Below are 25,182 nucleotides of genomic sequence, written 5' to 3'. Positions count from 1 at the left end.
TTCCTCTAATCCTTACTCAGTTAGCAACCCCAAAGTGAGCACGTCACATACATTTTAGAAAAACCTACAATTTCTAAAAGCAGATTGTTCAAGAGTCATGTAACCAGCCTTGTTTGAGGTAACACATAGCAGGAAAAGCTAGAAGGCCCATCAAGATTATTCCTTAAATCAGCAGTTTCAGCAGGTGCATATTTGCATTTAATTTAGTGATTAACTTTCACATTCAAAAAAAATCTCTTCTGTAACATCCCCCACAAACCTCCCTTTTCTTAATTGCAGATGGTTTGAAAGAGTGAAAATAAAATCCAGTAATTACAAAACATTTGTTGAGTGAAGAGCAAAGATGATGACAAAGATCATTAGTTTTCTGAGAAAGTTTTAGCCTTAATAACAGACAGTGCCAAACAAAATGGATATTGAAAAAATACTTTGTTTTCCTTTCTAAACAACTCTTGCTTACAAGGAGCTCTACCCACTTGCATTTAAAATAACACTATTTTTACCACCACAAAGGAGTCTGCATGATGATACAAGCAGAAGAAAAAAGCAGTGCAGGCAGAAGGTTGCTCCTCTTACTTTGTGACAGTGTAAGAGAAAAAACGATTCTGAAAACTTCCTCTGACACAGCAATGCTCTGTGGATCACACTCCTACACAGCTTTGGCTGCATAGCAGAAAGCCTATCTAGGAGCCAGCAACTTATTACAGTCCCTGAATTTACTCTCATCAAAAGAAATATAGCTTTAAGAATCCAAAAATAATACTAAAAAAAAATATCAAGTTTACTAAATACTTTACCATCATTTAGTAATTACTAAAAATAAGCCTCCACAGCACTTTAGAAGCAGTGGTCACGTAACTTGGGTAAAATTGCAGCTATTTGTAGGAATTACATGAAGAAAAGCAAGTTTTAAATTTATAATCTCTTTTAAAAACTAATATAGAAAATAAGACAGAAGATTTAAGATAACATTTTTCAGAGAATCATGAACAAAGGATTAGAACATAAGAATCTCCTTCCATCTTCCCATGCAGGATTACTATTCTGTTTCTAAGTCTAATTATGAGGACGATTTATGACAGAATTTGTTGGGTTTTGGCTTGTAGTATGCTTATTTTTGGCCCATCTAAATTACTACTAAAATCTTTCCATGTAGTAAACAAGACATACCACTAATTTTCTATCATATTTTTTAACTGCAACTTAAATATACAGTTCTTCACGGCATTTTCTCATCTTATTCTTTATGCTCCCAAATGTGGTATTCAACACGTCTAGAAAAAGCCTGAAAAAGAAAACTAATTCACTGCCTTTTTCGCAGTAAAGTACAGTACCTGTTGTTCCCAGGATTCCTTCCCACAGTACAACGGTCTTCCTGCATCTTTTATTTCTCGCAAACAACAGGGCTGAAGAAAGCCCTTTATCTTCTTGTGGGCAGTTAAAAACTGTTGCCATCAGTTATCATCAGTATAACTGTATTAGCAATCACTGTAATATCCCACCTCTATTTCACAGTCTAGTACTGAGCAGGATCTAGAAGTACCTAGCAGTAGTAACTTGTCTATGTATGGCAGAGTCACACAGTTACTGATGAGCTCGTACAGACACTCTGCCTGCAATCTGGAAATAAAAATACAATGTGGCACACAACCCTTGAAATTGTATCAACTTCTACAGTAAATCGTATGGTGTAATTGATGCTAAAATCAGCTATTCTGAGTACAAGACGTGTACCTCGGACAAATCCTGATTCTAAAGCTATGTGTGACTTGCATATATCATTTATTCTGACTTTTCTCATAACTGATTCCTTGAAATAAATTAAAAGATGCATTTTGGAATAATCCTTCCAGTTAAGAACAACAATTGTATCTGAGCTGAAGAGCAGTTCTTGTCCAGAAAATCTAGTTGAAGCATACACGACCTAAATACAACACTATTTTTTATCTGAACTTACTACAAGATCATTTTAATGAAAGCTCAGTAGATTAAATTAAAATCCACTTTCTGGTTCCTAAGCTCCATTATTCTTCTTTCAAGAATTGTGAGCAGTTTCTACAGCTTCGCAAAGAGGTGACAATGCCAGCTGTAAAGTCAAAATCAGCAGAAGTTGTGGTCAACAGTAGCTATTCAATGGCAGCTATTCTACACTTTAATTAGATTTCTGCACCTACTAAAACACCATTGAACGGATTTTTTTCTCACTTTTGTTTCAGGTAAGAAACATGATTACCAAACCCTTTCATGATCATCTGCATTAACGCATTTTTAAAAACATACATTCCTCATAATCCACATTTCAGCTCATAAACTTGTTAATGATGTTAATTTAATTACTTTTAGGATGCTCCTGTAGCTTTAATATCATTAAACCACTGGTTTGTTTATCTTTCTGACCTGCTCTAAAACCATGACAATTCACCCTGACAAGAGAAAATTAATTCTCTTGTGTTAGAAAAACAGATTATCTTGGTTATTTACATCTTAATCCGCAGTGTAAATGTGTTTGGCAGGTCAGTAAGTGAATCAAGGCAATATTTCTAATGTATGTTTCCTCTAAATAAACTTTTATTTGCACTTTTTTTTTTTTAAAAAAAGCACATTTTCTTTGTTATAATCACAATGGCGAAATTATGAAGATGGAACTTTAATTCCTCATAAGGTCAGAGCATCAAACCTACCTGACTAGATTTTCATTGTCTCCAGTCCCTTTGCAGGTAGCACATTCAGTCCTTAAATCCTCTGACTTGGGCTTCTTTTGTAGAACAGATTGTCGTTGTCTTCTTTCTCTGGGAATCCGTTCCTGTCATAGCAGAAGACAAAAGAAAGGAATGGGGGGGAAAGAAGGGAAGGAAAGCAAATATTTTCAATTATAGCACTGAAAGTAACACTTCAGCCCAAAGTTTAATTTTTTTGTGAAACTGTAAAAAAAAAAACAAAAAACCCCCAAACCAAAAAAAAAAACCCAACAACAAAACACTATATTCCAACCTCAGGTTTTTCTTCTTCAGGCACAAAGCTTCGTTTTCGTCCTCTAGTTCTCTAGAAGAAAATATATTTAAAATTCAGTATTAGGTAACAGAATCTTTTTGCTATTTATCCATTATTCATAACAACAACAAAAACATAATGCAGGAAATAATTTAAAGCATTAACTACAGAACCACTGCAAGACAACTACAATAACTGATGTCAGAACAACAGCTTCAGATTCTGAATATAAACCTACACAACTAGCCAAAAACTAAATATAAATACGTTTGTTGATCTAAGCATGTGGACTCCTATTCTAAAAAATCTGCAGCCAGAATTACAAATCTCTTACAGACTTGGCATAAACTTCCCAATGCTAAAATGCGTAATTTGAAAATTAAGAGGAACAGTATATTACAGTAAATTCTTTGAGCACTTACAAGTGCTCTATTTGTAAGCCAGATGATCAGATTCAAAAAAATCAAAATTAAAAAACTTCAGCAAAACAGAAACTGAAAATCATTCTTATAGATTTTTGAAGAGTCAGCAAGAACTAAAGCTTTCAAACTGAAGCTTAGTACACTGGGTACATGGCAGATGCTCATAAAGCTGTAGCATATACCAACATGACTCATACACAATAGATGGAATGGGTAATACAAAAAGTGAAAACTATTTCAGTTTTGTAGTGGGCCAAAAAAATCTAAATACCAACAGGGTGGAGGAAAAGAGTTTCCACGGACTGTAACAGCAAACACGAAAGCTTTACAAGCAGCTCTAAGTACCTACACCCAACTCACACATGAGCCCAGCTTCAGTCACTAAGTTTTTATCTCTGAAATAGCAGCAATAACCTGCATGCACTAAGTAACTGCCACAAGCCGACAACATCACACTCTCTCCTCTTTGTTTAACATGGAAAGAAAATTAGAAGGGATGCGGAAGAAACTGAAAAACATCAGAGACTATTCCACTAACCCACAGTGTCTGATACATTGACACTAATTAATTCATTAAATAAACAAATTTTAAAATACTTGTTTTTCTGGGAGGAAATCATCATCTTAGGAAGTCATTTGTTGTATGATAAAACAACCACTGCCTACTTTATGATTTCTTAAATTTTTTTTGAAGCAGCTAGTGCTCATCTCAGAAAAAGTAAAAACTAGCCCATCAAAAAAAAAAATCTTAAGTCAGTTTAGAATCACAGGCAGCCATAAATCCAATTCTGAAGAAGCTAGTAGTATCATGTTTCTCCTGTTTGGGGTCCTCTCTGAAGGGGATTTATACAAGTTTCAAACTAAGACTGTTCACTATTTTAAACTGGTTTACACATTTAAATATACTGTAAATAAACCTACGACTTCAACACATCTATACCTTTCTACCTAAGCAGATTTTGATCTGCATATATTAATAACATACTGTTTGGGAAGGTGTTTTTGTTTTTAGGCAAGACTTAACTCTATAGTAGAAGGGAATGTAGTAGAATGGAAAACACTAGTCTACTTTATGCCTCTAGAATACTTTAATTACCATTGAGATTCTCTTTCATATTTCCCTAAAAATGATTTATAAAAAATTGTAAAACCTTATCTGTTTAATATATATCAACATTTATTATACATTTAATAATACAGTCATAATTGAGGTGTTCTACCTTCCACAAGCCACACAGTAGATACCTAAATGTCCAAAATCTGGAAGAACCAATTAATTCCAGGTAACTGAATTTATCAATGTAGTATGAGGTATTAATGTAACACGGACCATGTGTCACATACATGTTACACAACCCAAGGTCAACGTAAATTAAAACCAGACAAAAAAAATAGTTTGATCAGACATCAGCACATTAACTGCCAATTTTACTACTTTCAACCTCTGGCATTAGTCCTAAGAACATTAATAAACTTTGACACCTTTAAGCCATGTAGGCTGAAAGCAGGTGTGTAAAGATTAAAAAGAAGCAGGTGTAAAGGTGCATGCCAATATATGCAGTGTTATGGTCCTCATTCTCCATGTTTAAGCAGCAAGAGACAATAATACATGCTTTGTACAGTCAGAGTAATGCCATCTGGAAAACCGATACATAATTTGGAAATATAAGTAACAATGAAATTATTTTATAACCTAAGTGGAAAAGATTACAAGTTAATAACTACATTTCAAGTGATGAATCATGTTTAAACTTCAGCAAAATGAAGATAAAAGATTTATGTATAGTTCAGTCACCTTTGTCAAGAAAATATCGGTTTCCATCTGTCTGCTATGTAATGTGAGATGTACATGACATGGAATGTCACATTAAATTATACTCGCATTATGCTTCCATTAGATTTCTAAACCTTCAAACATACTTGAATCTGTTTGACAATCACTAGAAAACAAACATTAAAATCAACACCTGTGACATCACATTTGTAGGATATTTTATATGCTTTTAAAGTAACAGAATTTTACATTAATGTTTTTCCAAACTGATTTCCACACTTAAACATATTTGGAATGCTAACTTCTGCTCAGAATCATCATACTATTGCCAGGATTCACGATGGAAAATTGCATCATATTCACAACTGAAAATTTAGTATTCTGTGATTTTCAACAATAGCCTTCCAGTAATTAGGCATTTGCAATTTTAGATATGTTTTCACTAAAGTTACCTTACAGGTTCACAGAAAAGAATCAGATAAACGTGGATTACTTTGTCCAATAGTTTTAATTGCTGTTTGTCTCAAAGTACTGTATTTGCATTTTAAAATGCTTTGAATACTTTCTGTCATTAGTGGTCTCAGAATCAGAACATGAGAGATTATAAACATGAAATACTAGAGCTGCATGTAGTTGCCATAAATAATTTAAAAGTTAAGATTTCTTATAAAAGAAAAGCTTAAAGGAACAGTATTATACGTGTCCAATGGTAAATACTACAGCTGAGATAAACTTGTTCATATATCAGAACTTATTTGGAAACAGAGATGTTAATCCAGTATAAGATGCATGTAAAGGTAGTGATTTTTTAATCAAAACACTTGGCAATTCAATATTATAGAGATACCTTCAATTTAGGACTTCCGTATATCATAAAATGGAGTGAGCCAGTTTTGTGAAATTTGTCCCTGCATTTCCAAAGTGCTCAAACAATATGTCAGGAAAGCAAAAACTCATCTTATCAGCACCAAGCAAAAGCCCCATTAATGCCAATGCTATCCCAGCGGGTTTTTCATTTCACTGCAGAAGGCAGATATGCTCTAAAATAGCTGCCATTTGGAATGGACAGCTGAGTCCAGAACAAAACACAGCTACATCTGGATTAGGCAAGATGCAACCCATACATGGCAACTGCCACAAGATGATACTTTAGGACAGCAATAAAAGTACTGAACAATGGAATGCAGTTCAAAATACATAACTTTATAATTTTCTATATGTAGAAGTAAAAGGTTTCTGTAAAAAATCATGACAGCTGATTGGAAAGTCTTTGGTTGCATCTCATCCTAAGTTCTACATTTGCACAACTCTGGAATTCATTCAGTGTGCACTCAAGTAAGAGCTATGTGCTCAGACACTTCCCTGCTATTAACAGGAACCACTGAGCTTTAGATCCCACAGCATCAATGGAATCATCATGCAGGTACCCACATTCTGTTTACTACACAGGCAATTTAAGATTTCTGTTGGCAAATAAATTATATGCCTACAGCTAAGGGTTGATCCTATGTAACCTTAACTACCCCAGAAAATCAGACAAACTTATGCCAAGGTCGTGACCATGACACACAAGGTACATAATATTATTCATTTAATATCCTTTCACTATTAGGGCCCTGAAGTAATAAAAATAAATAAATAAATGGATGCTAAAACCAGTAGAACTAGTCAAATTTGACTTCCAAATACTATACCATAATATTCCTATTCCTCCCCTTCTCTAGTGACTTCTTAACTTCTCCTTCACTACTACATTCAAACCATGCCTCCCACCATATTCCCAAGTTCTCCCTATGTTCCTCAACTAAAGTGAGGACACACCAGGACAGGTTCTAAACTACACGTGTTCTACATTGGACAGTGTGAGACCAAATGCAAAGAATAACCGAGCTCATAACTAAAACCTCTTTCTTACTCAGCACTCATCCTTCCCAACCAGTTGCTCTCAAAAATACTCAAGAACTTAATTACTTTAGGCATACATAGCTCGCTATCAAATCTTGCAATAATGGGTCAACAGATTACTAGAGGTAATGCTACTAGAATGGTAGGTAATGGCATAACTTATTTTTGTTAGAAAATCAAGTTAAAAGCTATTCTTTTTTGAAAAAGAAACAGTCAAAAGATCCAGCTGCTGTGTCACAAAGAATATACCTTATACTGAAAAGAAACAAAAGACAAAAAAAGTCTTCTTTCATTAGCAATATATCCCAAAATAATGAGCAGATCAAGAAAGATCAATGAATTAAAATTGACGCAAGCATAAAATGGAAGTATTTCTAAAAAAGAACAAAAAACAAACAAAAATATTAAAACTAATAAAAGATGAAAATAGATTAAATTATTCCTATGAGTCATTTTTAGCATAACATTTTGAGAGAAAAAAACACCTCTGTAAATCAGCAAATCAACTTCTAATTACACTGTGCAAGATGATGTTCCTCAGGAAAGAGACTGATCCATTTGACTGAATAAAATCATTGAGGTGAAAGCAAGCCATCTTTTCGAAAAATATCTTACTAAGGTTTAGCCTTCACAGCAATTTTAATGCCCTTCCTCAGAAAAGAGTAATGCTCAGGATAAATGAAACCTAAGATTAACGACATCCCTTTTGGTCTTTTACTTCAAGGCTTCCCATCTGTGGAAGTTGGAGAACCATCCCACAGCATTAAGGTATACACCATTCTTCCGAGTTATTTCATTAGCTTCTGACTTCACATTCAAAATTTGGAAAAAAAACCAACCCTGCCTCTTGCCTCTCCAACATTTTGAAAATTCACACAAAACATTACAAGACTAGCTACAGAGAAACAGCAATGGACATGACATGCAACAGTAATCAAATCTGAAAAGAAAGAGAAGTAGGAAAAAACCCAACATTTGTTTGCCCCTATCTAACATAATTTTTAACGATTTAAGCTGACAATTACTAGAATATTCCATATAATATATAGTATTTTATAATATATAATGTAAGTAGTAAAACATATTTAATAATGTTAGAAAACACCTTCAAAAAAAAAAAAGGGAAAGAAATCAGTAGAACTAGGGCATATACTTCCATAGCCATGGCAAAGATAAATAAAAAACAGTTTCTTTCAGTCATCGTGTTTTGTGTCATAAAAGTATTCATCTGTGCTGTGCAACACCCTACTCTTATGGTGTGCAAACTTGTGTGTCAGCTTAAGGAATTAAAAGAATCAGGACATAAATGGCTGAAAAACAGAATACTGTCGTAAGAAACGAATAATGAATGATGAAGCAATAAATGATACAACATGATGTGGATCAAATGCATGAGTGATTTGGGGTGACATTTTTAGAAGATATATGGACAAGAAATCAGTAGAGGTTCATTCCAATCCATGGAAGGAAGTAGCATACTCAAGACACTTCAAAAAAAAAAAATCAGTTAAAAAAAAAAAAAACTGTCCAAAATGGAATGAAAAATGTTGAGGGAAAACGTGATCAACAATGGGATCAAATTGTTAACTCAAAAATGGGAGAAGAAGAAAGACTGAAATGGGAGACTCCATTTTGGACCTGGAAAAGCTAGAAGTGAATGTTTAAATATCACATTCAAGTTGTCTTTAAGCAACTCAGTAACAATTGGACAACAACATGAGACACGTGTAAAATGAAAGAGATTAGATAATGCATTGCCTGTAAGATTTTGAATATTCTCAGAAAAATAAATTCCATACATGAGACAAATGAAAGACATCTGTAAGGGACAAATAAAGCCTAGGATGAATCCTACACTCTTTGAAAGGAAACAGACTGTTTATAAAACAGCAAAGGAAACAAAGCAGCAAAGCACAAGCTGCAAAGGGAACAGTCTGTTTGCCATCACTCGCAGATGCAACAAGTTGGTGTGTTAGTTTCCAAGCATGAAAGCAGAATGGTGAACACAACAGAATGGATGCCCACATGACCCAAAACCACCATGGTTGTCACCAAACCACATCGTTATGCCTCTGGAAGACACATGCTTTAAACCAGTTCATCCAAAGGCAGCAACAGAAGGTAGAACATCCTCTTGGAGCAGTTTTGCTTTGTTAGCTGGAAGAAATGGAAAACCAACATGAACCAGAAGTCATTAAGTGACCAAAAGGACCAGGCAATTCCCAAGAGTCACAAGTATACGCTCCTGTTAAATACAGAGTACTTCCTGAAGTGCTCCTGGAGGATAAAAATTTATACTGTCACCTATTTAATTTCTTCTTCTACGTGAGAAGATATACAGGACTTATCAGTATTACAAAGAAATGGAAAAGAATATGAAATACTGAAAGCATCTGTAGTCAGTGGCAATGGTTCAAGTCCACCCCACAGAAAGTGAACTTGCATGGAACTATGGATTTGATCTGCTCAGTCACTGTTTTTCAGAAAACCAATGGTGATTTCTGCATGGCAATTTCAAAAAGTTATTTGAGAAAGTGAATTTAAACACAAGAGGAGTTAGAGCACAATGATATTTAACAGAACTTAAGAGATTCCCAGTCATTTGAAAAAGACATGTTTTAAATAGTTGGCAGAATAAATATCACAATAGAAAGCACTGCTGCCAGTTTCTCCTTTGCTTTTTATGTTAACTGGTTAGAATTTCTTTGAGTTGTTTGCACACACACAGAGGCAGCAAAGAGCCCCAGCAAACCTGCTTATGCCATTGTATCTGTGTAAATTCAATACTGTTAGCACGTATTGCTTTTGCTAATAGACAGGAAAGATGATCCTTATTATGCTGGTGCTTCTATACCTCTTGGATGTCACAGAAACAATACTGTCATATACACAGGGCTCTTCTTTTAGGCACTCAGTTTCTGATACCACTAATAATGCTGGCACCCTGAAGTAAGTACTACTCTTCTTCGTAAAGGTGAGCACAGGAAATTCAGTCAGTACTCCAAGAACTCTTGGCGTTTGTGGGCACATGATATCAGTAGGAAGGTGTGCGTTTTCAGTTGAGAATTTCATATAAATAATTCAAAACTAGTCTCGAATTTCACATTAAAAACTGATTAAATTACTAAAGACACTGCTGACTTAAAACTATTGGTACTATGATAATTTCTTGATTGTGTAAAAAGTCTGTAGATGTTGTTTTGTGTTGTAATTATTAGAGGGTCAAATGTGCAGAACTTAAGACGCTTCGATTTTTGTAGATCTGTGAGTCTCGCATTTCTTCTCTGAAATAGTGCATATTTAAATGATTTTTGTTTCCCTGACTGACCTGCAGCTACGGTGACTGCCCTACAAAGACACATAGCTACATGAAATACACGGTGAAGAGGGCCAATATAAGATTAGAACCATGTTTTAATTCTGTTTCCTATGTAAATTCTTTAAGGCATTTTCATTTTTATGTCACCTTATAGTTGACACACTAATATTAATTATATACTTCCACAGTTTTACCCTTTATCAAACTATGGTTCATTGACACATATCACTCATATCAAAAACTCTCTAACCTTAACTCTCTCACTCATGCAGCCTTTAGCATATATTGTTAATGACAATCCAAAGACAAAAAAAATAAAGAAATCAGTAAATATTAGAATGCTATGGAATCATTCCAAACAAAGCAGTCAAGGCAAGAAGTCATTTTATTACTACAGAACAGAAGACGATTCTGATACGAAACATAAGCAGATCAGAACACTGTCAGAAAACACAATTATGAAAACTCCACCACCAAAAAAGTAACCTAAGGAAATCACTGTGCTAACTATCAAGAGCATGCATAAAGCAAACTACAGATTTTCAAAAGCCTGAGGAAAAAAACACACAGGTTGAAACTGCACAGATAATGTGATCTCTATCCTGTTAAACAGAAATCATGACCATTTTGTTAAGATACCAATTTTTAATCCATGATGTCACCCAATCCTTATTAAGAGTTCAATGTTATAAACATCCTTTGCCAATGAAAAAGTTACAATCAAGTTAGTTGCAGAAAAATCCCTTTGACTTCCTTTGTTTTGTTGAAAGGCAGAAAAAATATTCTATTAATGGCACCACACAGGCATAAAATTATTTTAAATAAAGGTAAGGACAGCTATATAGACACCAGATGGCACACTCTCTCAATACAGATCAAAGTGAATACCTTAAATGGTATATATCACTACTATTCAAAATATATCTCTGAAATAATTATTTAATTTTCTGGAAAGCTGGCAGTAATAAAAAGAGAACTGCCAGACAAAAAGAAACAGCAGTAAATCAAAATATGACTATAAAGAGAAACAAGTCAACCATGAGGCAGAATTATCCAGAATTATAATTTTCCCCTACTGTTTTTAGTTTCCATTCTCTTCAGATCTTTTATTTTCTAGAAAAGCAAAACTTCCGCGACATTTTTTTTTTTGCTGTCAAGTTACACTATCACTGAATCTGGCAATTAACTTGAAACTACTGTTTCTAAGACTTAAACATGTAACAGAATTTCAGAACTAGTAGGATTGCTTTCTATCCTTTTAACACTAACTTCCTCCAAAGTACACCTCTGAAAAACTGAAACAGAAGAGAGAGGGCAAAAAGGCCAGAAAAAGTCAGGTTGCAGATGTTGCTAGAACAAGCGATTCTTTTCTGGAAAACTGAACTTAAATGCACTTATTTGCAGAAGTGATAGATATGCTAGTTACCTTTACTTACAGAGATATCAATATTTACATTATTGGAATACCATTTGGAATATGTCCACCCGTTCATGCCTTTGCTACATCAGAAAGAAGTGATCTTTCATCTATGTGTTTTTTGCCCCCCCTTTCTTAAAATACCAAACAAACAAAACAATCCCCAAACAAAACAAAAAAACCTGAAACTCAAAACTCTGATATATTACATTTGCTTCAGGCATTGTGGAAGAGCTGCATCAATTTATCTTACTTCCTTCCTTTCTAAATTTGTCCTCAAGCCAAAAGAAAGAGTCCTACATTATCATGTATCCATGTATTCGGCAAGCTGATTGATCTAGTTTTTATGTTTGTATTTACATGTCAGACTCAGTTGAGCTTTTACATCAGTGATGAATAAAAAAACCTCCAGTTTTCTTTATAATGAAAACCTTGAGTTTCAGAAAGCTGAGTAACTCCTGATTATTTTTTTCTAGAGCATTAATGTTCAGTTGAATATGTCAAAAATACTATTATTAGATAGTTGCTTTAAAAGGTCTTCTAGGTAGTAATTTAGAAGTCATGTTTAAATGAGTTGATCAATCATTGACAATGTCAATTAAAATGATGACTGATAAGTATAGATGAGTGTTTCAAAATTATTTGCTGTTCTTATGAAGCACCGATACTTACACTCAAATTGGAATTGACATTCTGTTTTCCTCCTGTAGCCACCTTTTATTTAAAACTTGTATCTATGACATCACATAACTAAGTTACAGAATAGATATTTGGAAACCACTTCAGCGGAAATGCTTCAGTTAAATACAAGATAACAATCCTGTTTATCATTTAATATACTTGGCAAGGAAAAAAAAAAATATCACTGCTATCTTTTCCTATTTGAAATAAAAGCAAGAAATAATAATCTATTCTAAGTAAAAGTACTTATTTGTAAAACAAAAGTAGTATACACAACTACTCTCTGTGCTAAAAACAGTTTGTAGGTGCTTTGTCAGTATTTTTTTATTATTATTATTTTAAAAAACTAATCTACTTAGACTGCAGCCCCTCAGGCACAGATTTGTTTTCTTCCATCTTGCAAAGAACATACAGCATAGTGTTGGCTAATAATTCTTTCCCCAAAACACACACTTTTTACTGCTAAACAGAAAAATCACTGTCTGTTCATCTGGATTTTATACGATGTAATTATAGAAAAACAACTATCAGATTTTCAGGTTTTCGATAACGGAAATAAGCTTGGTATCGGAAGATCAGTAGGTTTTATTTAAATCCCTCAACAAACTATTCAGTTCCCAAAATGCCTTTACAAAAAGCTTTTTTCACCTTTATAACACTGGGTAGATACTTCTTTCTCAATAAAGGAACCAAAAATGGAATTTCCACACACAAAAAATATACCACCCTCTAATATGCTCATTAAGAGTACCAGGATCTGACAGCATTTGTTGGAGGATAGAATATTCAACTACACAAACACTACTTAACTTCAAAAGATACACCAAAATTAAGTTGGCAATTTCTTAAAAGCTGGTTTTTTGTAAATATGGATCATCTTATAAAGGCTCTGAAAAACTGAACATACATAATTGAGTAGATGAAAAGCACTAATCTCTCCACTTATGGCTGTAAAGCACTATCTGTATCTCTTTAAAGATTTTTTTTCCCAATAAACATTTGTACCCTTTTAATCTTCATAATAAAAATATCCAATATGAAAAAACTGGACAGTTCTGAAAGGCAAATGTTAAAAAAATCTTTGTATTTTTAACAAATATTAAAAAAAAGTTTATAGACATCTGATTTATGTAGATTAGCTATTGATTTCTACTAGCTATTAGCTAATCATTAGGTATTAATTTATCTGAAAATAGCTAGCAGCAGAAAATAATTTGTGGAGCTTAAACAAGTATGAAATTAGAATTATAGAGATTACAGATTCTAAATAAAGCTAGTTTAAAGTTATGCATTGAAATTTAGAAAATTGTTTAAAAGATCACTACATATAGCTTGAAATGTATAAGCATAAAAAATTAATTAAATTCTGTCCGCAAATACAGCCTTTATACAACAGATTAAAGTATAAAGGTCTCATGTCTTGCCTATTTACATTCATTTATAATTTGTACAGACCCTGACTCAGAGTAGAATTCTGATATGTTTAAATTTACCCTTGTGCATTTAGGTATATTCTCTTACGTGTTCTTTCTTAGGAAGTTTAAAATCAGAAATGTCTTCTTCTAAACTTTAGTTACATTTTAATGTACAATACAATAGGTGCTCTCTCCAAAACAATGCAGTCCAAATGGCTTGTCTTCTTCTCTGTCCTCCCATTTTCTTTGAAACAGCTGCTCTTCTTGCTATAAATATCCTCCAAAGTATTGGAAAGCTAAGATCGAAATACTACAGAGCGCTCACAGGGTTGTTTTAGAAAGCTTAGAGCATTAGGATGCAAAATCCTGCCCTGACACACAATTAACAACTGTACAAGATAGAAGCACTGTCCTGACTTTGAATAACCTGTTTCAGTCTTACTTCTCTCACACTTCCAAATTATAGAAGGAAACTGAGTCTCCGATACCTTGTAGAAGCTGTGAACGCTAGTGTACTCCAACTGCCACAGGTCTCTGGCCATCACTGTTCTGATGTAAGATTACATTGAATTAAGATTCAAACAACCTAGTCCCTAGGAGAAAACCTGAGTTTTCATCAAACAGTCTCACCTTCCGCTCAATGAGTTGGAAAACAAATATTCCTCACAGCTCTTCCTAGCCAAGCTTTTGGCACAAGCAGCCTGAAGACAGGAAGAAAAGGCACCTCATTCAAAATAACGCAGAGCATCCGACTCCAAATCTCTGCTAAGAGTATCCTGACATAGATGTAAGGCTAAGTGCTTAAGAGACTTAAGATGAAAAAAAACTGAAAAGAACTGTTAAGTTCATAAAGGAAAAGAAGGAGGAGAAATAGTACAGGTTGTAGAAGTTAAAATTAGATGTCCTTATCATTTCTTGCAATAACGCAAAACAAAAGGAATCTGTAAGGTTACATTTAAAGCAGAAAAAATCTACCGCTATTTTCTTTAAAAAACAATTTAACCCTGGAAAAGAAAATCAACAACATCAATGAATTCAGGCATTTTGAAGGATAACAAAAAGAAATAAAAAGAAAAAAATTGCTGGATTTAAGTACACATCCATAATTAGATTGGATGAGAAACAATGGTAAAATCATGAATATTTTTAAAATGGTCTTTTACTCATCATAGTACACCTCAAGTAGACAGAAATTAGAGAAAAAATTACTATGAACAAGGAAAAAAACAATTTTCCATGAAAGGAGTATTCTTTATCATCTCTGAAATCAGTATTACCAAATAGGAGCTGCAGGACAAGCTGATCATAAAATACCAATTCAGAAAGTACAATTTAACATGAAATAGCTTTTTTCATATAGTTAGCATATAGGCTTAGTTAATCATATGCATTTGTATAAAGCATCTTACAGATACCAGCTATTATTGTCACCAGTAACACCTAATGCAACTTTATGAAAACAAAATATTAGGGCTTACTCACAATTTCTGTCAACAAAGTAATGAAGAGTAAACTATGATAAACCTCTACAATTAAATCCAAACATGTAAGATGCATTCTGTTCTCTTAGGTGTGTGGCAAAAAAAAACATTCTTTCAATTATATCAATTCAAGATACATTTATGCAAAACAAATGAAAATTCCCTTGAGAGCAACAGATACACAATTCAACAGTCTTATAATTGCACGTGTTGATTACAACTGTAAGCAAGGCTGATTACACACTGTTAGCTACGTAGGCTTGCCAATTCCTTCCAAAATAAAACTACATTGAATAAAACATGCCCAGAGATACTAAGTACACGGAGAAGAGAGGACTGTGAAGTAAATATATTTTCAAATTGTTCATTTTTTCTTCTTTATTTTAAACTATTTTAAAGGATTTGAGCAGTGAGGACACAAAGGACAGAACAAGTATCCGGTCATTGTTGTTGAAATGAACCACATAAATATTCTCTGTGTAGTCAGAGTCAACTTCATATGAGAAGTTGTTCAAAGGTCAGTTTTTTTCCCCTTAAATATACAGACAGCCCCAGACCTAATGAATTAAAAAGTATTCTCTTCCTAAAACAAACAAACAACAAAAACGAACATCAACTTTCCTGGGCTCGTAGCAAAGGTGAGTGGGAATCCCATACTGCTAGGAAGTTATCTATTAAGTCTTCAGAGGTCTGTTATCTTCATTTTGTTATACAGCCCAAGTGCACCAAGACCATGAAAGAGTAATCGAAGGAATTCAGCTTAGTTCAGAGGAAGAAATCAAGCAAGTGTCAAGGGTGTTAACCTTCTCTTCCATAGTTAAGTAGAATACAGTAGGAAATAAAATTAAAAAAAATACCAACAACCTGTCAGCTATGGGAAAGCTAGAAGAGTGGAGATAACTTTGACAGAGGCACCCTGCACACACGGCAGGAGAGATGTTATCTTGCAAATCAGTACATTGTAGAAAAGCAGAGAACTGGACAGAACTGAAAAACAGCCTAAAAATTCAAGCAGAGGAACAAAGTCTTTCTTAGACTGGTAGCAGTATTTTTTCCCACAGTGCAATGCTGTACTGTGCCAACATACTAGTCCACTCAACGTAATTTTAATCCCTATATTACATACCAAAATGTCTGCAGATACACTAACACATGAGGTGCCAAATCACCAATGCAGCACCAGCGTAGCACATCACAGTGTCATAGCATGAGGGGAACACTTCAGAGCAATCAGGCTCCTCTCCATTTAGCACAGAAGAAGCTTCAGAGTTCCTATATGGACTTTTTAACAAACCAATCTTGTCTTCCTATGGATTGCTGTACAATGACTTACATCACTCTTTTGTCTATTACTACTGTTAATGTCTTTCCTGCAATACTTTTAGTTCTCTTTAGTCCCATAATCATGAATCCCCATCCCCTAATACCACTACATTAGGTATAAAAAGAGGGAAAAGAGAGAAAGAAGAAAAAGGGGAGAGGAGATGCAAAGGGTTCAGTAAGCAGGAACATCAGATAAGTCTTCTTTCTGTGCAAACAACAGCATGACGACAGTCAGTTCAACAGCTGTAAGAACCTATGTGTTCTTACACATCAGAAAGAAGGGAACTTTCCCTCAATGAGAAAAAGAAAGTAAAAGTTTCTCCCCTACAGAGAGGTTCTCAATTATTCACAAAATTTAATTTTGGATTACTCACCATCCTAATAGTTTGAGCTAAATTAATCAGTTTGGCTTGAGTCATTCTTAAAGTTCTTCTGAGTCATAGAGCAGGAAAACCAAGACTTTAGGTAAATCAAAGCTGTGTCCCAAACAGTCCAAATACATTGAAATGCAATTAAAGCAAACATTTAAGGTTAGGTCAGGAAAATACTTGCTTAATCCTATCAGTGTATACTCAGAAGAGTTAAGTATGGTATCTGCTAGTACAAGCATAAAAAGTCTGGAAAGCTCTGTAAGGAAAATAAAGTTGTGCTGCATGAGAGATGAAGTACGTCTAACCCTAACGTGAGAGAGTTTCCTAAGTATTTCCTAATACTTAGAAGTATATTGGAAGATGAACAACCAGTTTATATATAATTACTACTCATGTCCAAAGGATCATGGGGACATTACTCATTCCCTAAACTGGACCTAAAAGCCCTTTGATATTTTTATGTATATTTTACATGGGATGTGACACATCACACATGAAAAACCTTGCTTTTAAAGCAAGTAGGAGAGTAAAGTTTTAAGGCTTAGAGCACAGTGATTAATAAAAATGTTCTCCTTTCAAATGAAAGAAAGATGCTAAATATTTCATCAATACAGGAAGCAAGGGCTTTTGCTTCTCTTCGCTAAAAACTATCCACCAGGAAAGTTTGAGAAAACATACAATGACTGGTAAGATTAAAAAGCTAAACAAAGTGAAATAACAGGGTCTTTTGATAGTCACAAAATGTGCAGTCAGTCAGTAGGTTGCCTGTACATAAGGAAATGACTAATTACTTTACAGCTGTAATTGGCAATTCAATGTATTTAAATCTTAGCATACAAGAAAAAAGTGTTCTTACTACTAAGGTGAAAAATAGCTGTAAGGGCTAAGGTTAAGCGCAAACTGAGTTTTCCCTTTTTCTGCAATTAACAGAGGACTTTGCAACCCAGGTAAAAGGAAAAGTTTGTACAGTTCTTCAGTTCCATATCATGTTTCCTAGCTTTTTACTTTAGCAAAACTATATACTTAACACAAGTAATAAAGTATTAAACAGAGGAAAAGGAATTTATAACAAAAATAGAACATCAAATAAATTGAAATCCTGCAATTCAAAACGTCCAAAAAATAAGTCATCTTAAACAAAATTATTATGAATATGAGCTGCATAACAACAACTGAACGATCATTTACCGTGTTTCTGATTGGAATTTTCTTCGGTTCTGGTGGGACATCCTGAGGAACAAATTTCACTGGTTCCTTAATCTGCCTCCTTGATCTTTTGGTCCCATCTGGTAAGGTTTCCATGGCGATATCAGCCTCCATGTCACTGCTACCTGCCTGGTCACACTCTGAGCACTGCCTGCAAAGTGTAAGATTTTCTATTTAAAACTGCAGTCACAAAAGCAGAAAAAGAAACACACTGAAGTGTTTGGGTTTAAAATAAATTCAAAAGTCAAAATACCCAATGGACAGCTAAAGAAGTGCTTCAAATGTATATTTTAAGCAACTAAGCAAAAAATGAGCAAGACATTCTTATTGCTGGGGTTATTTCTGACAGGATTTAAACTTTAAAAATCAAGATTTTGAAAGTAGCATTTCATCTTCAAGAAAGATGTGGTCTATTACACCATTTGCATCCTACCATATCCCCATTTTTAATGGTGCCCATTGATCTATAATCTATTCATTATTGTAACTGCTGCTACAGTTTAATTTTTACATTGACATGCTGCTGAATTCTTTCTGATGAGAGCACTCTTTAGTAGCAGGGACTTAGAAGACATGTCTGTTACGAAAATCAATTTTAATATGTACTAAGGAACTGGGTTTTAAATCTGAAAAGAATAGTTGAGACAAAGATATAGAAACTGGAGACACATATTAACAAACTTCGAACACAGAGTTGAAAAAAATGCCTATTGAGTTTTTGAAAAAATACAAAAACACAATCAGAACTTTAAAAGTGAACAGATGCTAAGGTAATGCTATTAACAAGCTCCATGACAGAATTAACAAGATGAGAATTCATCAAGTTTTGTTCTTATTTGCAGAAAATACTTATCTTACGCAAAGTCATAAATGCAGATGTTAACTAAGCACACGTTAAGGAAAACTCAAAAATTATACCCTCTGATAAAAGCTGTTTTTTTAATTCCTTCTCACATTACACTTCTGATTCAAAAAACTATAAATCCTTTCAAACAAATTCCAATTCACCACTGTTCTCATATTAAACATATTATTTTTATCATACTAACAATAAAAAAAAAAATCAACATTATGTTCTGCTATTAATCGACATTAACAGGGATACACACATAAAAATTATCTAAAAGAAGGAGCAAATTTGCTTTGGAAGGAGACAAACAAACCATGTACTTAAACAGTTGAAGTTAAATGTTAATACACACTTGTGACAAGAAGGCATACCCATCCCATATCTAAACAAAAGCATGTTGTGTCTGATCTGATTTCTTCAAATGTACACGTTTGACAGGAATAGTTTTTCTCCTGTGAACTTCATTAAGGGCTAACACAATATCAACTGCATCAACTTTCCATGTTTTCTAATTCTTTCAAACTAATCCAGCAGGATAATCTTAGATCTCTCATGGCTATACCAGCAGGCAATAGCAGTCATTATGGTCTGCTAGACAGACCAGTGACTACCAAGTCAAAATAGAGGGCATCTAATCCTGGATTGCATAACTTATTGGTGTAACCTTGGCTAAATCAACACCTTTCTCCTTCAGTTTTTCCATACGTAAAATTAAGATAATTGTGGCTACATTATAATGTTACAAAGACACTAGAGCTAGTAATACTTGCTGGTCTACAAAAGCAGAAGTACTACAAGGTAGATTGCAGGAAAGCTAACAGTCTCTCGCCTCCCACATATAAGTATGGAGACTTTATTAGTAGCCAAAACACAAGGAAGTCCGTTTATGCAGTTTTTACACTTTGCAGTCAGTTTTGGGCCAGCATACAACTGTGTAATACTCTATTCTTCCTCCTCTTTACAAACCTCAGTTCGCTACACACAGAATACCTGTTAACTTTTCTAGGCCTCTTTAGGACACGAGAATATAAAACCAATAGAAAAATATAAGGTATAACAGCTTTCACAAAATGCTACTTTTTAGTTATAGGTTTACATAAGTTTGTGTGCAAAAACAGACACAAATGTGTATACACATGCACTCAAGTAAATAAACAAAGGCACACAGACCGAACTACTCCTATTGTAAGATTTTATGGAGAACGGCTCTCCAATGATGTAACAGGAGAGAGAAGCTTTAGAGATAACAGCATTCCCTCAAAATTTTGTGAGTCTGCCAAGCTAAAGGTTACTTTGTGTTCTTTACTTCATATGATGCATTGTCTTCATGTCCAACTCAAGACTCTCAAGATTTTCTGTTTGGTAAGCACCAGATAGCACAGCCCTCCATAATACTGCAGCCTCAGTCATGTCACTAATTTATGTAATGGAAAGCACAACTGAAAGTACTTACTATGATCTGCTTATGCAGATGTAAGCAATAGTGACGAAAGTGTTCGAAGATACTGTGATGAACAATCCTTACAAAAAGTTTCTTTCCCCATTATTATGATAAAAATATGTACTATGAATAAATTTCAAAAATAAGCATTCTACAACTAAAGAGTTGCATTAAAAAAAATGAAGTTTTTATAAGACAAAAAATAGTAGTATGATTTTACAGCAATATTTAGAGTTGGGAACCCAGTCTCTTGGATCTACCACCCCACACCTATGATTTAAATCATTCCTGTTCTTTATCCCTGTGCTCTTAAAAGGGAAAGACACTGTTTTTCTGCCACATAAGTTCAGATAGTTGAACAGAAAATAACTATGCAGGTCAGTAAAAGTACTTAAGTTTCATTAGGGCCCTATTTAAATATAAATAAATGAAGTATTTTAACTTTTATGTCAGTGAGGGAGACAAAAAACACCTCTGCCAACAGATGAGGTACTGCACGCAAGCTCCTGAAATTCCATCTTTATGATCAAGCTTGCTCTGAAACAGGTGGTTTAAGAGTCACAGCAATCAAAAATAGAAAAAAGCTAAATGTACAAGAAGAAAGCTGCAAAGTCATAGTATCATGGTGGGAAGGTGAATCACAGAACAAAACTTCACAAATACACCCAAGGTGAGGGAAGAAAGGAAAGTTATAAACATGAACTTACAAGCAACTTCTTGATTTACTGGAATAGCCTCTACTATCACAGACCACCACATCTTATCAACCCTATTATAAAGCAGTCAAGCTTCAACTATAAAGTAGTTTGGTTGTTAGCTCCCATAGGGCCCACAGACAAGCTATTACAGACACACTGCTCTGCCTTGGAAACAATCTCCTAACTTTCAGCTCCTATTATGGTTTGTTTCAACACGGTTCTTGAACTTAAAGAACTCTTTTCCCATTCTGTAGTTTAATCCCAATACGGTCACAGAAAGCAGCCATATGACTCCCCTTCCTTTTGGCTATGCTGAAATCATTTAATTTCACCTCATCAAGGACAATCAGTGAATAGAGGACCCCTACCAGAACAGGTCACCTTTCCAACTATTCTAACAATCTTTGACTGCCTGTAAATTAGCAAGCATTGCCATGCAGCATAATCAAATTAACAGGAGAAATGGTGCTAAATATTCAACTTCTGTACACAGGTTTTGTTTTGCTTTTAGTCTGGACTTGCCTAATCTAGACTTACAGAGAAAATCAGTAGTAAGCAATAATATGCGTACTACTAAAATGTGCCTACTACTAAAAATTAATGGAAATGTTTGATCCCTCGAGAAACCTCAGTGATGATCTGAAACCTTTTAATCATGCAGAAAGCCTTTGATTAAGCACTAACAACCTACAGAAGGAAAGAAGTTGCATGGTTCTGCTGTGTTTTCAATCTGACTTGGTACAAGAACCAATGGTACCAGAGATACCTTCCTATCTCACAAAGTAAATGGATCTTCTCAACTCAGTAGCAAAAGACAAGAACAGCAAGTGAAGAGGAACACACATTATTAATTTTTCAAAAACTATTAATGATCCAGGCTAACACTGAAACACTGTTTTTGTGTAACTGCATGATGCAAATGTTTCTGCATTGCCTAGTGGTGAATAGATTTTTGAGCATGATCAGCTTCCAGAAATGTGTGAACCTATAATGGGGCTTTACTTCTGGGCTTTAGTAGGCACTCAAAGATCAAAGAATGCTTTCTGTTGATGAAGTTTTATAAACTGTTAGCATGAGTCCTTTAACTTGGAAATTTACAAAGCGACAATCTGAATCACTGAGAAAACAGGGAGGGGAAGGATAGTTTGGAGATAGGGATGGTTGTTACATGCCAAAAAATTTAGCGCAAACAATGACATTATGATGCTTTCCTATGCTGCATCAAAAAAATCAAATTAAAAAAAAAATCTAGATGCGCTTGTAACTGATGGGCTGGGCACATGGAAATTTGTGAAATAATGATGATAAGATGCAGCTCTCACAAACAGGGTTCAAAGCCAACATGTTGGTAAACTTAACACAAATCTGTTTTTATTTTTGAAATTTTAATAACAAAGCAAACAGCATCTTTGTTATATGAGACAGAAAACCAGATAAAAACATATGAAAATATTTTACTTAAAACACTACAAAAATTAGGAAAAAAATGATGTTTTGTTCAACTATCACATTATAGTTGAATTAGACTACCTTAACCGTGTTATGGTACATAGTTTCAGAGTGGCTTGTGTGATGAAAATACAAAGGACTCAGTCTGAACAAAACAGTAGTTCTTATAATCACAACTGGGCATTAGGCTGGAAGAGGATTTGGAAGAAACCAACAACCTCTGTACATAGTGCTTACTGTGAAGAGAGTAAATTTAAATCTTCTGTGCTGAGTCAATACCACTACAGTGCTTCCAGAAAACAGTTCTGCCTTCAACGTTTAAAAAGCAAAACTGTACAGTTATTAGTTAAGAGTTTGGTTTGTTTTTAATTAGGAGGAAACAGGTCTCGTAGACATACTCTGTGACAAACCACTTCCTGCAATGTTTACAAAGAATTAAACCACTTTGAACTTGAGAAACATAGACCATAGCTTTAAGATGACCACTCTGCACCTATGCAGGAGCTATTACCTAGCTCTGGTAATTTGAATAAATCACACACACTGAATGATGTACTGGAAGTGGAAAAAAGGAGGACTGCTCTTATTCTGGAGATAAAAGACAGTATATATGAACCAAAAATAGTTTGTCAAACAGCATCTTTCAGTCAGTAAAGGTACTGAAAATTTGCCATTTGTAATGACCCAAACATCCTTCAAACAGGACAAGTGACAAATATACAAAAATGTATGTTATGTGCAATATTATATTGCACTCATATAAGTTAATAATTTCATATCATTATCCAATGACTCAGGATGAAAAAAACAATCAAGACATGCTGGATCATTACTGAATGAGTAGGGTGAGGAATATGAATGAGTGTCCATGGGATAGGAATGCCACAGTTCTTCCTGTCCTGTGGTCAATACTCCCCTCAGCAGTTACCACTAAAATAACTTGGCCTTCCAGAACAAAAATAAAAACCACTAAGCCTAATATGATCATTATTCCTTGTTTGGTTCATCTCAGTCCCCAGTATTTCATATGCTACCAGAAGTTATCACTGTTTTTCCGCAATCTCATTTGAATAGAAAGAGCTAGTCCCTGTTGTTAGCTGCCAAGCATTTTCTTAATGAAAATGTCAATATTTTACAATCAGATTTTGATTCATTGTATTGTCTGTCAGCACTTGTGCATTGCTGTTGTATCAGTTCAGATCATTCTCTACCAGGAAAATACACAGTTCCCACTCCATCTGGAATGGGCAGGAGCATAAAAGCACGTAAATTGTCAGAGAGAATGACAAGACTTAATTTTATTATGTGAATCAAAAGAATATTCTAGTATTTAATCAACAGGATTTCTAAGAAACTGAAAATTTCCAAATTTTTAAATAAATGTATGCCACAGCATTTTACTCTATGATTAGGAAGTGCTGGTCTACTTTGAAAGCACCCCATCAAAACAGACAGAAATTAATGCTTTCATGTTTTATTACGTAAAATAATTGTTATACTCTTCCTCTCAAAATAAACCCATTTGAAATGAGGACAGGTTTTGAACTTACTATGTTACAAACAACTCCTTTCTAAAATATTCAAGATGTATAAATATTACCTTGGAGAAAATTGTCAGGCCTCTGAACAGGGAAAATTCTTAGTGTTAAGTGTTTGAAACCAGTTTCTAATAAGCTGTGAGACACTGATGCACACCAGGTCTAAACTCTTGCTATGATTTCTCTAAGACTAAAATCATTACCTCCTTTTAATGTTTAGAAACATTGAGATAACGAATTATAATTTGTACTTTCTTTAACAAATTAGCTTTTAAGTATAAAAAAGATTTAATTTTTTTTCCTACCATTACATGTAATAGTAGATTTAGTTAAACAATTTCAAAATCCTTTTTTGTATACTGTAATTTAAATTTCTGTTAAATGCTGAACATGAAATGAACAAAAAGTATAACTATTAACTAATCTATGCAGCATCACAAACATAAGCTGAACCATTTGGCATACTCAAAGTATAAAACATGAATCATATCGAATAAACTCATGCAAAACTACCCTAATGTTTAAATAAGTATGTATTAATAAAGTATATAACTTTAATCATCAAACGTTTTGCAAAGGCTCAAGTTAGCAATTATGAGTAAATGATTAACATTGATAATGGAATAGAAAGTAAAAATTAAGAAACAATTATTTTTAACTGTTTCCTGCTTACTATTTTAAAAGAGGACTAAAGTCAACAGTTTTAATCACTTCTAAAGTCCTTCAACCTGCCTAATGTTTCAAGGAATTTCCCGCTATAGCTATTTTCTTGCTTTATGTTTTAGCATAAGTTCCCATTATATCCTATACAAATATCTGAAAAGTACATGGCCCCCATATAAAAAAATTTGCACTTTTCTTCATAGCTTAATCAAAAGATTAAAATTGTATTCCAAACAGC

At 34.1% G+C, this 25,182-nt stretch overlaps 1 protein-coding gene across 1 annotated transcript in view; it reads right to left on the bottom strand.

Annotated features, from left to right (window-relative positions):
* Positions 1 to 2,681: 2,681 nt before the first annotated feature.
* PHF14 (PHD finger protein 14) overlaps positions 2,682 to 25,182 on the bottom strand; it is a gene marked incomplete at both ends in the record, with an annotated part of 72,522 nt that continues 50,021 nt past the window's right edge. Inside the window, 3 exons of the mRNA XM_009702544.1 lie at positions 2,682 to 2,803; positions 2,992 to 3,042; positions 18,288 to 18,456. Of these exons, the coding sequence (XP_009700846.1) occupies positions 2,682 to 2,803; positions 2,992 to 3,042; positions 18,288 to 18,456 (342 nt within the window). The remainder of the gene's footprint in view (positions 2,804 to 2,991; positions 3,043 to 18,287; positions 18,457 to 25,182) is intronic.

This window comes from Cariama cristata, unplaced genomic scaffold (genome assembly GCF_000690535.1).
Source record: "Cariama cristata isolate BGI_N322 unplaced genomic scaffold, ASM69053v1 scaffold19096, whole genome shotgun sequence".
Classification (NCBI taxonomy): Eukaryota; Metazoa; Chordata; class Aves; order Cariamiformes; family Cariamidae; genus Cariama; species Cariama cristata.
Note: the sequence above shows the minus strand (reverse complement) of the source record. Positions and strands in the feature narration are given on the sequence as shown.